General features: G+C 45.6%; 1 protein-coding gene across 1 annotated transcript in view; it reads right to left on the bottom strand.

Moving 5' to 3' along the window:
* Nucleotides 1-17,343, bottom strand: part of F13A1 (coagulation factor XIII A chain) — a 518,463-nt gene that overhangs the window by 68,681 nt on the left and 432,439 nt on the right. Inside the window, exon 12 of the mRNA XM_086965028.1 lies at nucleotides 7,348-7,632. Within this exon, the coding sequence (XP_086821154.1) occupies nucleotides 7,348-7,632 (285 nt within the window). The remainder of the gene's footprint in view (nucleotides 1-7,347; nucleotides 7,633-17,343) is intronic.

Here is a 17,343-nt window from a genome sequence, read left to right as displayed (position 1 = left end):
TCTGAACTCTAGGTGATTCTGGGTGAGGCGAAGGTATGCGGGGAGTGAGTTCCATGTTTTGGCAGCCAGGTATGAGAAGGATCTGCCTCCCATGGTGGTCTTGTTGATGCGAGGTACAGTGGCGAGGGCTTGGCTGGAAGAGCGAAGTTGGCGGGAGGGGGTGTAGAAGGACAGTCGAGAGTTGAGGCAATCTGGTCCGATGTCGTAGAGTGGTTTGTGTGCGTGGGTAAGCAGACGGAAAGTAATCCTCTTATTGACGGGTAGCCAATGGAGGTCTTTAAGGTGGCCAGAGATGTGTTCGTTGCGTGGGATGTCTAATATGAGCCTGGCTGAGGCGTTTTGGATTCGTTGTAGTTTCTTCTGGAGTTTAGCGGTGGTGCCTGCGTAGAGGGTGTTTCCGTAGTCCAGTCGGCTCGTGACTAGAGCGTGGGTGCCTGTTTTCCTTGTTTCGGAGGGGATCCAGCGAAATGTTTTTCTGAGCATGCGAAGAATGTTAAAGCAGGAAGAGGATACGGCGCTGACTTGTCTGTTCATTGAGAGTGAAGAATCCAGGATGACGCCAAGGTTCCGTGCGTGGTCTGTCGGGATGGGTGCGTTTCCGAGGGCTTCCGGCCACCAGGAGTCGTCCCATGCAGAGGGGGATTTACCTAAGATGAGGACTTCTGTTTTGTCTGAGTTCAGTTTCAGACGGCTTTGTTTCATCCATTCGGCGACTTCTTTCATTCCTTCGTGTAGGTTAGTTTTGGCGGTGCTGGGGTCATTGGTGAGAGATAGGATCAGTTGAGTGTCGTCCGCGTAAGAGATGATGTTGAGGTTGTGTTGGCGGGCGATGGCCGCGAGGGGGCTCATGTATACGTTGAAGAGGGTGGGACTGAGTGAGGATCCTTGTGGTACGCCGCAGATGATTTCAGAGGCCTCGGACTTGAATGGTGGGAGGCGGACTCTCTGGGTTCTTCCGGTGAGGAACGAGGTGATCCATTCCAGTGCCTTACCTTGGATTCCGATGTTTCTGAGGCGTTGTAAAAGGGTGCTGTGGCAGACTGTGTCGAAGGCTGCAGAGAGGTCGAGGAGGATGAGGGCGACTGTGTCTCCATTGTCCAGTAGAGTTCGAATGTCGTCTGTTGCTGCGATGAGGGCGGTCTCAGTGCTGTGTTTGGATCGGAAGCCAGATTGTGAGGGGTCGAGTGATTTGTTGGCTTCGAGGAAGGCGGCGAGCTGGTTGTTGACAGCTTTCTCGATGACTTTGGCCGGGAATGGAAGAAGCGAGATGGGGCGGTAGTTTTTGAGTTCGGTGGGGTCTGCTGTTGGTTTTTTCAGAAGGGCGGTGAGTTCAGCGTGTTTCCAGTCTTCTGGGAAGGTAGCGGAGTTGAAGGAGCAGTTGATGACGTCTCGGAGGTGCGGAGCTATGATGGAGTCTGCTTTGTTGAAAATGTGGTGAGGGCATGGGTCTGTGGGGGATCCAGAGTGGATGGAATTCATCAGGCGGATGGTGTCCTCAGTGGAGATTGGGTTCCAGGCATTAAGGGTGTTAACGAGGGGAAGATGGTCAGCTGATGGTAGGGAGGGTTGGCTTCCGGGTTGGTTGTCAAAGCTGTTGTGGATGTCAGCAATCTTGTTGTGGAAAAAAGAGGCTAGGGAATCGCAGAGGGTTTGAGAGGGGGTGATGTCGTTGGAGTTGGCCGAGGGGTTGGAAAATTCCTTGACGATGTTGAAAAGTTCCTTGCTGTTGTGGGCGTTGTTGTCAAGTCGATCCTTGAATGCTGTTTTCTTGGCTTTTCGGATCAGTTGGTGGTGAGTACGGATGGCGCTTTTGAAGGCGTCCTTGGTGCAGGTGGATCGGTCTTTTTTCCAGGCCTTTTCAAGGGAGCGGCACAGTTTCTTGGACTTCTTGAGGTCATCGTTGAACCATGAGGCCTTCTTGATGCTAAGTTTGTGTTGACGTTTTTTCAGTGGTGCTAAGGTGTCGGCGGTGTTGGATAACCAAAGGGTGAGGTTGGAGGCGGCTTCGTTGGCGTTAGAAGAGAGGGCTGGGGAGGTTTGAAGGAGCGATGTGGAGATCTGCTCCGTGGTGATTTTGTTCCAGTTTCTTTGTAGAGTTGCTTGGAGGTGGATGATGGGTTTCGGCTTGTTGTAGGTGAAGTGAACGCAGCTGTGGTCAGTCCAGAGGAGATCCGTAGTGTGGCTGAAGGCGACATGATTGCTGGAGGTGAAGATAGGGTCGAGTGTGTGACCTGCGATGTGGGTGGGGGAAGTGACCAGTTGTTTAAGTCCGAGGTTGGCGAGGTTGTCCAAGAGGGTGGCGGTGTTGCGGTCGTTGATCTTTTCAAGGTGGAAGTTGAGGTCTCCCAGAAGGATGTAGTCTTTGGAGGGGAGCGCGTGTGGGGTGATGAAGTCCGTGATGTCTTCACTGAATTTTGCGCGGGGTCCTGGTGGTCTGTAGAGGAGGGTGCCTCGGAGTGTGGTTTTGGGGTCGATGTGGATCTGGAAGTGAAGGTGTTCGGGGTTAGCGAGGTTGGCGTCAGAGCTGGTTGAGATGCGGATTGATTTCTTATGGACGATAGCGATTCCTCCTCCTGTCTGGTCGGTGCGGTCCTTGCGTGTGATCTTATAGTCATCAGGGATAGCGATGGCGATGTCAGGGGCGGAGGAGGCGTTCATCCATGTTTCCGTTAGGAAGGCGACGTCGGGAGAGATGGTGTCTAGTAGGTTCCAAAGGTCAATGGCGTGCCTGTGGACCGAGCGGGTGTTGAGAAGGATGCATTCTAGGTGGTTGGGGTCGGGGATCTGTGTTGTGGTCGCAGCGGAGATGTTGTCGGTGCCGCTAAATTTGCAGGAGAGGCAGGAGAACGGTCCATGGGTGCGTCCAGGAGCCTCTTGGACGCAGTTGGGGGCGCGACCGGGGTTAAGGGCTAGGAGGGTGGCGGCATCGTAGGTAACGCGGGGGGGCTGGGCAGCGCGAGGGGCAGGGGGTCTGGCGCTGGGCGCGGTCCAGGCACGGACGGGCGTAGACGGGCTTACCTTTGGCGCACCTTCGGCGCGGGTTGGGCGCGATCGCTGCGCGTGGACGCTGCGCGCGGGAACAACTGTCATATATGGATAGTGGAGGGGGAGGGGCGAGGGCGTCTCAGCTGGGAGGCGGGGCGGGCACACGAGGACGGCGAGCACAACAAATAAACAAAATGGAGGCGGAGGGGGGGAACTTTCCTGCACCCTCTATGTTTTCAACCCCTTTCGAAAGCTCTTCAATTGAAATGGCAAACACGCCTCTCTGTGACATGCTCAGATACTCAATGGGATCTCATTTTGGAAGGATTACATACGGGTGCTCGCCTTAAATTTTGTATTATTAAAATTCTCCATGAATGGCACTGGTCTCCGGTCAAATTACATCATGCTAAGCTACTTTCGCATTCCTTGTGTTGGAGATGTTCTGCTTCCGGCTGTGATATAACGCACATTATATGTGAGTGCCCTCGTACCAGATCATTTTGGCTTTTTGTACGAAACACTTTGGCTCATTCTATGTCATTGCCCCTACCCTTTACCTCTGCAAATATAATTTTACATGACTTTCATGGCCTTTCCAAGTTTACTAAACCACAGACCCTACTCCTCCATACTGCTTTAGCCACGGCAAAAATGTGTATATTGCGTCATTGGAAGTCTTCCTTACCTCCTTCTCAGGAGGAGAGGTTGGTGGCAATGATACAAACAGCATCTTATGAACGTATAATCTATAGTCTACAGGACCAAGCTTCCATTTTTCTTCAAGTATGGTCCCCATTCCTGGAAACCACAGTGGATGATGACTCTGTCTCTACTTCTTCTTCTTCTACGACTACTCTTCCTTCTTAATTTCACCTTCCTTGTAACATGCTTACTCTCTCTTCCTTCTCTCTTTTCCGCTTCTTATCATTCTTCTTGCTTCCATCTCTCTACACAACTAGTTTTTTACTCTGGGGCTCCTTTTCTCTTTCTTTTTCTTTCTTTTTCTTCTTCCTTTCTCCTCTCTTTCTTTTCTTTTCCTTTTTTTTACCCCAAATTTTGCCTTATGAATACTAGAGGATGTGTTGTTTTATGCCTCCTTTGTTATATTTTATGAATGGTTTCCTCATTTATACTGTGTTCCATTTCTTCCTCTGTGTATGTATCTGCATTTGTGATTTATTTGAAATTTTCTTAATAAACAATTTCAGCACAAAAAAAACATGCAGAAGATGGATGTATTGTGATGATTTCCAAATGGGTTTCCCCAGTATTCTCCAGTAATCACCAAAAAGAATACCACTGCCCACCAGTGTTCCTGCTAAAAATAATTCTAAATAGTTTCCAAACTAACTAATTAGAAACCCTCCAATAAAATAGGCAGACATTTACAATTTTTCTTTTTAACTTTTCTGTAAAAGAAAGTTCTAAATAATAGAACTCTGTACAGAAGTGGCAATAATATTTACAAATCAAGTATGGAAAGATAACTGTGCACCACCCCTAATATTCAAGTACTGGAAATATACGATTAACGTTAGAAAGGCCAATTTATTGTACAAAATGTACATAGATTATGTCAATTCCTGAAATTGTAGTCCACAACCCCAAACCTGGATAGGTATGGAACTTTATCATTCTTGTGCAAAGCGCTGATCACATATATTACTCCTCCGTGATTACAGAGATGTTCCGCCAGCAAAACAGAATGTGTTTAATTCACAGGCTCATTGTAGAAAATGATCGTCAAATAAATATATCTCCTCCTTTCTCAAAAAGGCATCGATAAAACTTACAGTCCAGTTTGTAAACGGAATCTTTCTCTGTCAATCCTGTGCAAAATGAACCCCTCAAACGCCCTCATTTCCCACCTTAAGTCCATCTGGGTCCCTGTAGGGCACCACCGTGTCTTAAGGACGTGTTGTGGGTTTTTTCCTTCTTTTTCTTCTGCCACCTCAACTATTCAGATTTGAAAGATACGTGATTGTTCTTTTATTTACTAGAAATCGTTTCTCTGGAAATTGCTACCCATTCACCTGAGACTTGAGAAGGTGTACCTCAAGTTCAGGAAAACCCCAAGATGCACCTTTTCATTCTGGTATTTTCATAATCCAGGTATCCCAGTGATAGCAAACTGAAGCTTTATCCTAGTGTTAGCGACCAGGCTCCTAAAACCATCCTGCCCTTTACACCTGGGCTGTGGAAGTCTTTTTCAATAATGGGACTACTATAAAGCATCATAACAGAAGGCCTGTTTGGGACATATGACTATATCTGTTGCCTCCAGCATAACCATTGGATTCCGCTACTTCAGCACTGTGGGACCCCCTATTGGTAGCACTTAACAAAAATCCTAATAAATAATTGGTTCATGCAGGGATTTACTGCTAACTTTTCTGGCACAGATGGCACCACTGGGCCAATACAGATGATCTCATGCCTCTGAGGTCTGACTCTCTAAGCAAGTCTACACACATCAGACCGCACTAAATGTAGGACTGGGTGCTTATTTACAAACCCTGTGCACCACCGGAACGTCACTTTTTGCGGCATTCCGGTGGTGCACAGGGCTCAGCCATGTCTATGAGGCCACGTAAGCCACCCTGCGTGGCTTTTCATGGCCTTGTAGATATGGAGTAAGGCAGCACAGCACAAGTCGCTGTGTTGCCTCACACTGCATTTGGGAGGCATGCCAAATAGGTTTTGACACATTTCCAGACATACAACATGTCTTAAATCTGGGAATGTGTTAAAACCGTGCGCCTCCCCAAGGGCGGCATAACAAGGAGAAATAACATTATTTTGCCTCGTTTTTTCCTCTTTTCTTGTGTGTTGCATTCTGCAGCACACATAGAAAGAGGAATACACCTCCAATTATTGTTTTTGTGCAGGAGGGTGTCCCTTACTGCACATAAACAATCATGCCAACAACCCATACACCTTTGCACTGTGGTGCAAGGGTGCAATTGTGCGACTGCACTGGCTGCAACGACAGGATGTAAATACAGTGCATTCCTGCCCTTTCAGATTGATGTAGGGCAGTGCAGCAAAATGACTTGTGGTGCTGCCCTAAGCCAATTCTTTTTAAATATGAATATCCCTAGTTCTCAGATGTAGTTGTCACTGATGTCCAGACACCCAAAAAATTATACACTCCCAGGACCGTAGATAAATACATAAATAAAACCAAAGGAAACTAGGCAACCCTGGTAGAGAAGCAGGTGACCATTGCTTGCTTGATCTCGCCTTGAAAACCTAGATATGTAGGACTCTTATACTGCAGGACATATGACATAGCTGCGGAAGAAGAAGGGTCATTTACTTCTGGATGAAAGCAGTGCTTGCAAGTAGAGATGGAAATCTAAGGGCGTGGCAGTGCCTTTAAGCTGTGGGAGTAGACAAGAAGACAACTACTAGGGCCTACTTTAATAGTGTCCTGTTCATTCTGATGGGCCCAGTAACATCAGGGCCCATTGGATTTATGAGTTCAGTGAGATCACCACTGCTCAGTGCTATTCCACCAGGAGATTTCACTTGCTTCAAGTTTCAGAGTGGGAAACCGGTGAAAAACATGTGGACATCGTCACAGTAAGATTGATTTCCACATGTTATACCTTAAAAAAATGATAAACACTGTTGCTCAACCCTCCTCTGAAAAGACTGGGAATCTAGTAATGGGAAATCTAAGGGCAAACAAATGTTATAGTGAGGGCCCAAAAGAGCACCTTCAGAGTAATACTCTTAGATGACAGCTGGGGCCATGACAATGAAAAAATCTGTACAAGTTAAACTGCCAATTATAATTCATTAACTTTGCTCGACAAGCATTTTGTACGGGAGCCGCCATTTATCCCACTACTCACGGTTCAATGATTATGGATGGTAAACAAGGGTCTCTTTGAAGCGCTGAATAAAGGGTGTGTCAGAATGGCATTGTCCCTTCCTCAGAGTGCACCTATGGGCCAGGAGTGCAGGTAAGTGGGCCAGGGTCCTGTGATACCCACTCAACTCAACCATCACCCTCGCCCCTGATTGAAATGGCAGCCGACAGCTCCCATAAGGTAACCACTGGTCAAGTGGCTTTTGCAAAAATCGGTTGTGCATGTAGTCCTTGAGGACTAGTCAGGGACACACTTGATGTAACAGCCGAGAGCCCAATACATAAACCCTGTCTCCATGAGTAGATGTGACTTACTACCAATTAAATCAATAGTAACTCACACATTTTCAAAGATTTTTTTTAATAAATTGGTGTCTTGCTCCCTGACTGAGCCTGTGAGGATAAAGATATTGTTTTGCATTTTTGGAAAGCTATATGCGAAATCAAACAGCGTGATTGTCTTAACACTTTTGAAGGCTTACACTTATAAGGGTCCAGCGTCACTTCAAGGGTCTTGTTCTTGAATTCAGATTTTGGGACCCCAGTGTAAAACACAATGTTCCCGTTGAGGTGAGCCGTCACAGTGTATTGGTTCGGACTTCGGTTTATGAAAGTGATGATGGCTTTCAAGTCGCTTCCTAGGACCACATTTTCCACCTGAAAGTCCATTTCAGCGTGTGGCCCCGGGACTGGGATTTCTTGCAAAGTTTCTTTTTTAACACCATACATCAGGGCGGTATCCAGAGCCAGCCTCTCTTCTTCAGTGCCTGTTGGAAACCAGAGAGTAAAGATGAAAATACGGGAAATTATATTTTTTAGAAAATCAACGTGTAGGAAAAAAACTTCTTTACCACACCATCTTAATTAGACAAGCAAACATACCTTGCTGTTTTCAAATGAAGGGGAAGACTTTAAGTAACTTGGTGATCCGCTATATTCATAGCTTTGAAGTATGTACACACACATACCAATGTACATGCTAAGGAATGAAATACCTGTATTTCCTTCATAGAACAGGACACACATTTCTGCCAAAACAATCAGATTATTTGCAACTTCTCTATTATGGTTAGCTCTACAAACCTAAAAAGAGGCCACATTTTCAATGAATCCTGAAATATCTTCCTCATCAATTTCAGTAAAACATTCTGACATGCAGAGTCAAACATGTACTTCCACCACCTGCAGCAGTGGGCAGTTAACTCCTAATAATCACTGCAGGAACACCACAGAGTTTAAATGAACAATTATAGCACTAACATTTTGTATTCAAGACATAAGTAAGGCACTAGTGAACACCATTTTGTTGCTATAAGAGCTGATGAATTTTAAGTCTTTCCTGATGAGCAGACTGAAGTAAATTAGCATTGAGATGTTAATGCAGGCATGACACCAGAAGGTTAAACGTGTGAGGAGAGGTGTGGATTTTTAGTAATTTGAGGCATAATGTTTTTTTAAAGGGGCTAAAATTAGTTAAAGAGAAAGATACCTACATAGGTACAGCATCCCCTTTTAAAATCTGTATACTCAACCTAACCATCTACTCAGTCACTTAACAGCTCCCTAAAACACAAGAAACTCTCAAATTCACTATTTATAGTTCACTAAATTAACTATAACTTGTGCCCGCAATACACTGACTATAACCTCACATATTACATGACTCTGGAAATTTTGATTGACATCATTGAGGACATCACTGATGACATCTCAAATGACAGCATTGATGGCATCACTGATAACACCATAGTCCTATACATCATAGAGTTACTATAAAAATGTAAATGTGTGGGACTTGCAAAGCGCAATGTTGCCCGGGAGCGTCCTGGCGCTAAGGAACCCGTCCTAACTTTCCCTGTGAGATGGTCCCTTCTGGGTATCTCCAAGGTGAAACCAGGCATCCCCGGCGGGCCATTGTAGAGATGAGGTAAGCCTAATTCCCAGAGTTGCCGAGTGTGATCCCTGGTTAGAGTAGGCACCGAGGTGAGAATTATCGAGTTCGTTGACCCTGGTCCACGACCCTGCCGCGTTGGGAATCGAACCCTGGTCCCGGGCCGTTCTCTGCTCCCGGGTCTGCCGCCTCTGACCAGTGAGCCACATCACTCCACAGTTACTGAGTATACATTTGTGGGTCCATAGAAGAGAACTAGAGTAAGTCTTGCATGCAAGTGTGATTTGCATGCTGAAAAGTAAATGTTGCACAGTATACAAATCACTAAAGTTTGGGGTGCAAGATAAACAAGGTAAAGGCTGAGAGGACCTGATGTGGGTTCTAGAGGTATGTTTGAAAGTAGATTGAGGCTTAAAGCCAAAACCTGTTACAAAAGATCTGTGAGAAAGGCCAAGTCTTCCGTTGGCCATAGGTTATCCACCATTGGATGTCTGGGCACATGTCCATATTAAACAACTATAATACAGTGTTGTAGGCACATTCTATGCAGAGAGGACGTTTATAAGATGTGGATACTTCTTTCCTGAACTTCACAGAAGAATTTGAAGATTTGCTGGTTGTTCAATAATGTAAAATGTAGGGGTGTCCCTCTTAGAGGTGGTTTATTTCACATTGATGGTGTAAGCATGGCTCTAAGGTTGTATGACATTGTACCTATCTCAGGAATGTGTGCAGTGTATTTTACTTAACTACGAAGTGCTGTCCATAGGGCCTGACAAAAGGTGCCCTTTCAGTAGCAAGTATTTATCTGTCAATGTCATGATTTGAAACTGCGAGCTACGTGAAGTCTTTAAGAGGCAAGTCACATTACCCCAGGTGAATAGAAACATCTCCACCGGTGTTCAATGTGGAATTACTTCAAGTCCATAAAATCTATAGGACAGTGTCACAATGAGTGTATGAATTTGAATTTGAATTTGAATTTGAATTTAAAAGTATTGAGCACTTGTACACCAGGCGGTTTCATGGCGCTGTTGAGGAGAGTGAGTCCTGAGAGGAAGGGTGTAGTTTTAGATTTTATGAGCCTGTGCGAACAAATTTTTTGTATGATGTCATCCGTGAAGTCTTGTGGGATACATCAATGATGTCATTTAACATGTCATGGGTGATGTAATGTGTGAAGTTATAAGTAGTGCATGGCGGGTTCACAAGTTATAGATAGCTTGCTCAGTAATTCATAACTGATGAATTTTTGGGATTGTTTTTTTTTTAAATTAGTTGTTATATTATTTCAACACCTAACTATAACATCACTCTAACATTTGTTTTTGTTAATGGATTTCCAGGGTTTTCCAATGTAAGCTAAAATCTTTTTACCATACCTAGCTGAAAAGTCACAATAACCATTTTTTTCCAGTGATTTAAAAAAAAAATCATTTGCAGCCAACTCTCCTGCTACATACATCCTTCAGCCATGCGCATCAGGGGGTAGGTCACAAGGTTTAGCTTCCCAAAAGGTCCTGTGCCCAACTCACTGCTGGGCACAACCATGTGCAGTGGTCGGTTGGGGCACATCCTAGCACCGGCTAACCCTGCTGTAGTTGTCCAACCCCCCCTTCACACAGCCCTCTGCAGTGCACAGTGGGGTTGGCAGCAAGACTTGACCTGTAGCCACCCGCTGTGACAAACAGCCAATGTTGGTCAACCTCCACTGTATTCAGCTTTTGGCCATGTGCAGCGGGGGTTGTCTGTGGCCTCCAACCGTCTGCTGATGCCCATACACGGGGTCCGGTCCTTCAGTACTGAAAAGGGAAAAGAAATCCCTCAGCCTATCAGAGGAACCTATTTTTGAAACTTTTTTGGCACCATGGGCCTCCCACTGGATCAAACGTCTTGATTTATCTGAATTTATTTAACACCTTCAAGCCCAAACAGAGCTCTTCCTTAAATGCAAATTTCTCAAAACGGCTGAACGTATTTATACAAAATCCCAAAAACATACTTTGAGTGAAGTTCTAACTTTTTTTCTGTTCAGTCACATTTTCTGGATCAGAGAGCAAACTTTCCTAGGGGACTTAACATGGGAGATCATTATTTTGGGACATTCCCTCTGTTTTTTTTGGCCTGCACTTAAGAGAAAAGCACACATCTTTCCCGGAAAGAGCGGAGGTGGATGACCTTTTTTTTTTTAATGTTCGAGTAGATTCATCAAACAGCGCCAAAGTTATTAGCAAAAACAAAAAAGGTATCTTCCTATAAAAGCTAGGACCTATCTATAACTACACAATGGCAAGCACAAATATGTCATTATTCTCAGTCCCAGACATGTTTTTCGCTCTTCATGAGCTCTTCAGCGAAGCAGCAGGAAGAGTGAAAGGCGTGTCTGGGGCTAAGAAAAGTAAACTATTTGAAAGAACAGTAATCAAGCTTTGCTCCATTTAAAGGACTGTACCTTTGCCAATATGGAACACGCTGACCAGAATGCATTGGGAGTTCTACTGAGTCTGGTTTTACTTGAAACTCACAGCTGCACACTATTGTAGCATGACAGCCCTGTTTTGAATGCAGCCAAGGTTGTTTTGCACAAAATGGTTCCTGGGATCAATGGGTCACGTAAAAAGGGGATGATCCTTGCAATAACATGCTGTTTGTTGAATAGTTAAGAAGATAGTGGTCTTTAAATGTTATGCTGCAAACATGGTTGGTACTCAGTTCTTGCTATGCTTAACCGAGGAGCTCATGAAGAGCAAAAGACGTGTCTGGGGAAAATAAAAATAAAACAGTTCAAAGATGGACCACATTGACCAAAATAATTTGGGGGGCTTCTCTGAGTCTGGTTTTAGTTAAAGCTCACAGATGCAGACTGTTGGTGAATGCCAGTCCAGTTGTGAGTGTGGCCACAAGGAGCTCCTTTTGCATAATATATAGGTGTTGGAACTGGGGTCACCAGCTCCCCGAGGGTAGCATGGCACTAGCGGGTAGGCATCCGAAAGCTTATGTGTAAAGCGACCATACAGCACACGCGACCACTGAGACAGTAAACTGGGCACGCAATGAGTGACACCACTCCAGTTAGTTTGTATAAAAATTAGATAACTTTTATATAGAGCAGAGTCAAGGTAATCAAAAATTACAGTATCAATTACTTATTAGTTTTTCTTCAAATTACATATGTTTCAACACTTGGCAATGGAGACTAAATAAATAAATATGCAATATAAGATAAATATTAAATATTAAGTAATAAATAACCACAGGCCTGACCTCAGCCTTGCTTCTTATCAGCACCTGTAAGGAATACATCACAAAGGCAACCAAACAACATTACATCTTATTGGTTCTGCAAGTATTTTATCCACTTCTCACCCAGCAAGGGTGAACATTTCCTTAAACCCTTTCAGGAAAAATAACCAGGCACTTAGCCAAGGATAAGCGGCTCATTTGGATAGAACCAACATTTCAATAGTACATTTCATTGTTCCAATCAGGACAGAAATAACGTTCCGCTATACAGCAGTAAACATGTGAATAGGTAACTGTAGGCTTTCAGGAATTGTGGCACTAAATGGGAGTAAACATCTCATTAAGAATAAACAACCCCTTGTGCAGGTATAACCCTCTCCTTAATCAGGAATAACCATTTTAGGAATCACTCCCAGTAGGAATAAGCCTTTCCTAGATTAGGGCTACACATTTCATTAGTTATAAAACATTTCTGTAGTCCAGATAGAACATTGGAGGAATCAGGCAGTGATAATAACATTCCTTTAGCCACAGTAACCATTTACCTCAGGGGATAACAAAGGGCTTCAATTTGACTTCTCACCAAGCAAGGGTGAGCCTTCCCTTAGTCATAGATAAAACATTTTGTTAGGACAGAATTACCCATCTCCTCAGGTAAGGATAATCTTTCGTTACATGTAGATCAGTTAGTTAACCAGGGTAAACCCTACCAGTAGATTGGGACACCCCTTTCAATAGTCATCTATAGGCCCTCCAGGATTGCAGAACTAAACAGGACTAAACATTTCCTTTTGCACAGATCAGCATTTCCTCATGTAAGGGAAAACATTTTATGTAGCAAGAATGGACATCCCCTTAGGTAAACATCCCATTAGGTAGACATCCCATTGGGTCCGAATAACCATGGCATTAGGCCGGAATGTAGAACACTTCCTTAAAGATCAGGCAACATGTCATTATGCAAAAACCCACATTTCATTAGGCCAGGATAACCTTTGCATATAACTGGGGGTCAACATTTCTTTATGTGAACAAAGGGAGCAAGTTATTAATCGCTGTAGCATCAATAACCAATTCATCAGAAAGATACATTGCATCAGGACTAACAGTGCAGCCATGAGATATTGCATGAAGAATAACCCTGGGATCAAACATAACCCGTGCATTAGCCAGCACTAACCCGGTATAATGCCAAAATGAACACTTAACTTTACTCCCAGGCAGGGGTTAATTCTTAAATAGGTCCAGGCCCAGTTCAGGTGCTTTTATGGGCTTAATCAGGGCCAACAGGGCCCAACTACAGTCTCTCCAGGAGGGGGGGTGGGTGGGGGCTGTCTCAGTCCCTCCAACCCCCACTCCGGGAGTTACCTTACTCTTCGGCTCCTCGGGGAGCCCTTGCGGAGGTTTCCGTAGAGTTTCAGGAGGGGGCGGGGCTCTGCTCTCCTCGGAGCCCATCCCGCTCCAGGATGCAGTCACCTTCTGCAGAGCCGGTGATGGTAGGGCTATTGCGGAGCCTCCGATTCAGTAGTGGAGGCTTCGCGCTGATGATGGACAAGCCCCAGGTATGGTGGGCCGGTCAGGGGAGGCCCACGCTGCTACGGCGCTCTTCCCTGGCCTCCCTCCGGTCCGAGGGCATTTCCGGTTCTGTGCTCGGCCCTCTCAGGAGGTGTGTCACTGACAGCCAATCGCTGCGCGGCAAGGGGCGGGGCTGCGGCCGAAGACACGGCGCACCCCCGTCACGTGATGCGGGGGTAAGGTTTTGGGTAGGCCTAATGCGGCCTTTTGAAGATTCCGGCGGCCCTCTCCTGACACCGAGGGCCGCCACGGGGGCACAGTTGACGGCGCTGGAGCCGCGGGCACAGGACTCTGCTTCGCCGGACCTAGGGCGGCCTCTGGACACGATGCGGCAGCCCTCTCCTGGTCCCGGGGACCGCCGAGGGGGTTAAACACGGCAGGAGCAGGGGCCAAGGAGCCTTCCGGGCTGCAGCGGTGAGTCGCCTTGTCAGCTTACACTCGGACTTCAAAGCGCTGCAGGGGGGGCAGTTTCCGCCAAAGCGCTTCACGGACAGCACTTGTCTTTAGGATCCCAGCGCTCCTCACAGGCGGCGCTTCTAAGGCAATAATGTCAGTGCTTTAGCTCGCGCACACGGGGCGCAGGAACAGTCCAGGCAGTAGCGCTCGGGGAGTACAGCGCCTCAGGGGCACTTCAGCAGCTTATACAGATCACAGTCCCTAGCGCTTCACAGTTTACAGCGCTGGGGAGCAGACAGCAGACTCACAGCGCTGCTTAGGGCATATTAGTCTTCAGCACCTCAGATCTTCTCACAGGGGCTCAGTAGGGGAGTGCTGGGTAGGCAGGGCAGGTACTCTTCAGGTAGATTATTTGAATTAGAGCAGTGCCAGCCGGACAGGTAGTTCAGGGTGCTAGCGCTAGGGAATGAGAGCGCTTAGCCAGCAGACAGTTCACATAAGTTGGAATCAGATCAGCAGGACCAACAGGACAGGCCACACAACAGTGGCAAGCCAGCAACAGGGGTCCCAGGTGGCGTCTGGGAGCGCGGGGAGCGACACAGCGCCAATACCTGGTTGATTTCTCAATAGTCCTGTGGTGATTTGGTTTCTTCTCGGCGCTTTATGTTCATTGCGCCCTTGTAAATACCATCTCTTGATTCCTTAAAGTGGGGGGGGTTGGAGTGGATGGCCCGTATCAAATCTCTTCAGCCGGTCTCCTCAGGTGGACTCTGGGTTCCCCTTCCGCCGGGCCAGATCAGGGGGTAAGTTCAGGATTCCTCAACACTTTGAAGGCAACACCTAAGCCCTGTCACTCCCGGTATCACAGGACCCTAACTAGGCCCGCTGCCTAAAACTCCTGCGTAGGTTCTTCCCTAGGTCTGTGCTCACTCAATCTGACAGGAAAGTTTCCCTCCCTTTCCTTATATAGTGCCAATTGACAGTTGGCAGTGGCAGTTGGGGTCACCTCACCTGTTCCAGAAGGTTCCAGGAGGTTCTAGGAGGTTCCACCATTCTGGCTAAGGGCAGGCTGGCAGGCTGGTAGTTGATACACTGTTTGAGGGTTCCAGCCAGCTCCTGGCTACTAGAATGCGCCCACAAAGACCGCACTGCAGTAGCAGGGGTCAGTGGCAGCCATGTTAGGGGAAGAAATCACCTGCACCTTAACATTAGTTTAACATTACACAGGGCTTTCTCCATTACACAAGGCCTATACACTTTTGTTACAATAGGGGTCACCCTAAATTAAAGGAATAAAAAGCGAAACATTTCTGGGAAAAGGGCCAAGTCCTACAATAGGTCTCTGGGAAACTGCTGTAATTCTGTAGCTATGGTTCAGCTGCAACTTTCCATAGTAAAAGGTTTTTCATATTTGCTTTTACTTGGGAGCTATTTGACAAATCTGAATGAAAAAGTCATTTTTTAATGCATCAATCGAAGTTTCTTCATCTCAACTGTTGTTCGAATCAGTCAAGAGTGGGTGAAATATCATTAAAAGACTAGAAGTAGCATTTCCTATTTTAAATAGCATAGGAGGTTTCGCACTTGCTACAGCGAAACACGCTGAACAGAATTACTCTACACATGCCATGAATATAAAACTGTACTTGGAATAGGCATTTTTTATGATTTTATGTAAGTCCATTTAATCGTTTTTGAGATATATATACAGTACAAAATGTTATCAGGTGTGCTCAGAAGGGTTCATTTTAGTGTATATTGACAGGGATCTGAAACATCCTTGACTATTTTATTTCTAAATTGGTAAATGATCTTGATTGAGGAGATAATCTCAGCCACCATTTCAGGATGCACGAATTCCAACTAGTGAAAGAATGCAAAGATAGACAAAGTATCAATTTTGTGAAAGATAGGGCTCACAAACGATGCCTTAATCCCAGTGTCGGGAAAAAAATTATTGGAAGCACATGGACGTTCATTGAGCACCCTGCACCCCAAGGAATAACTAGGGTACACTAGGGGTGGAAGCTCTGTCGAACATTTCTAAAGCATTTTCATTCCATTGTCTGTGCACTTTAAAGGAATTCTGATGACATTGCTTTTGAAAATGTAAATAAAATGAAACCTCTGCTCTTTTCCCTAAGCCTTTTTTAACAAAGAGAAAAGACTCTCTTGAGTTGTGTAACTCATGAATGAAAGAAAAGATAAAAGAGCATAAAAAGATAAAAAAAATATGTGGGGTTCAACCAAGGCCAAAACTTGCTCGGTCCCACATAGCCCTTCTTCCAACTCCCCTTTACACCATCTTCAGTCATAAAAGAGCACCCTGGAAGAGTTTGCAGAGGGCAGATCAACTAGCTTCACCCACAACCCTGGCATGCCTGGGACCAGGAGATGGTTGGATTCTACCTGCTTCTAGCATTGTCGAACAGCTATGAGCTTACACACCTCAACTACCATGTTTTTATCTCACTGACCTGGCTTTGTGGACAGAATGTGATATACCCCATACAATCCTGGCAAACCTACAGCCTAGCCCAGGTGTCTGAGGGCCATTTGATGGGTTTCATCCAACCTCCCCATCACACTTTCCAAGGCCCCACCCAGTGTTGGTGGGGGCAATATATGTGCAGCCCTCACACATCCTCAGCATCTGACAGTGCTGCTATTCAGAGTGGAATAGTGAATATCTAAATACTGGCACTAGTTTCTCATAAAGTATTCAGTGTACCACTCTGCACTGTGAGAGCGCCTCTCAGTGATAGCGCAAGCTAGATTGAAAGCACTCTAACCCCCTGATGCGGGTGGGATTTGCCAAACTTCTCCATTTCATTGCAAGCTGCTGGATTCTCGTTGAACCATAGTATTGAAGTCTTTTGATGACATTGTAATTCAAGACAGTTGTCACCAATTACCTCTGACCTTCTTTACTCACACTATTGGTGGTGGGGCAAGATGGACTGAGCATCGGAGAGCATTCTCAAGTAGAAGATAACAGTGTTCTGCAATGTTCTTCCCACCATAACATTAAAACAGCATTTAGAACAGTGACATGGGGCCTGCATACACCGAAACAAAGTTTTGTGGGTAGGACTCAATTCCTCATAAAACATGATAGAATAAACACAAACAGTTCAATATTGCCTAGGTGTCATGATTAAGTGAAAACCTATTGCCAAAGCTTAGGTTTGTTTGTTGTTGAAATTTCATATGTTCATTATCTACTCAATGAGTGGAAGAAAGGAGGACTAAAGAATGTGCACTGGTTTCCTCTTGTGTAATCTAAAGCTTTGGGGTCTGACTGTATCAAGACTACATGGCCTGCCTTATGTTATCAAAAGCTTCCAGATATCCTGCTGATTTTTCCAGCATC

This window comes from Lissotriton vulgaris, chromosome 4_1 (genome assembly GCF_964263255.1).
Source record: "Lissotriton vulgaris chromosome 4_1, aLisVul1.2, whole genome shotgun sequence".
NCBI classification, from domain to species: Eukaryota; Metazoa; Chordata; class Amphibia; order Caudata; family Salamandridae; genus Lissotriton; species Lissotriton vulgaris.
Note: the sequence above shows the minus strand (reverse complement) of the source record. Positions and strands in the feature narration are given on the sequence as shown.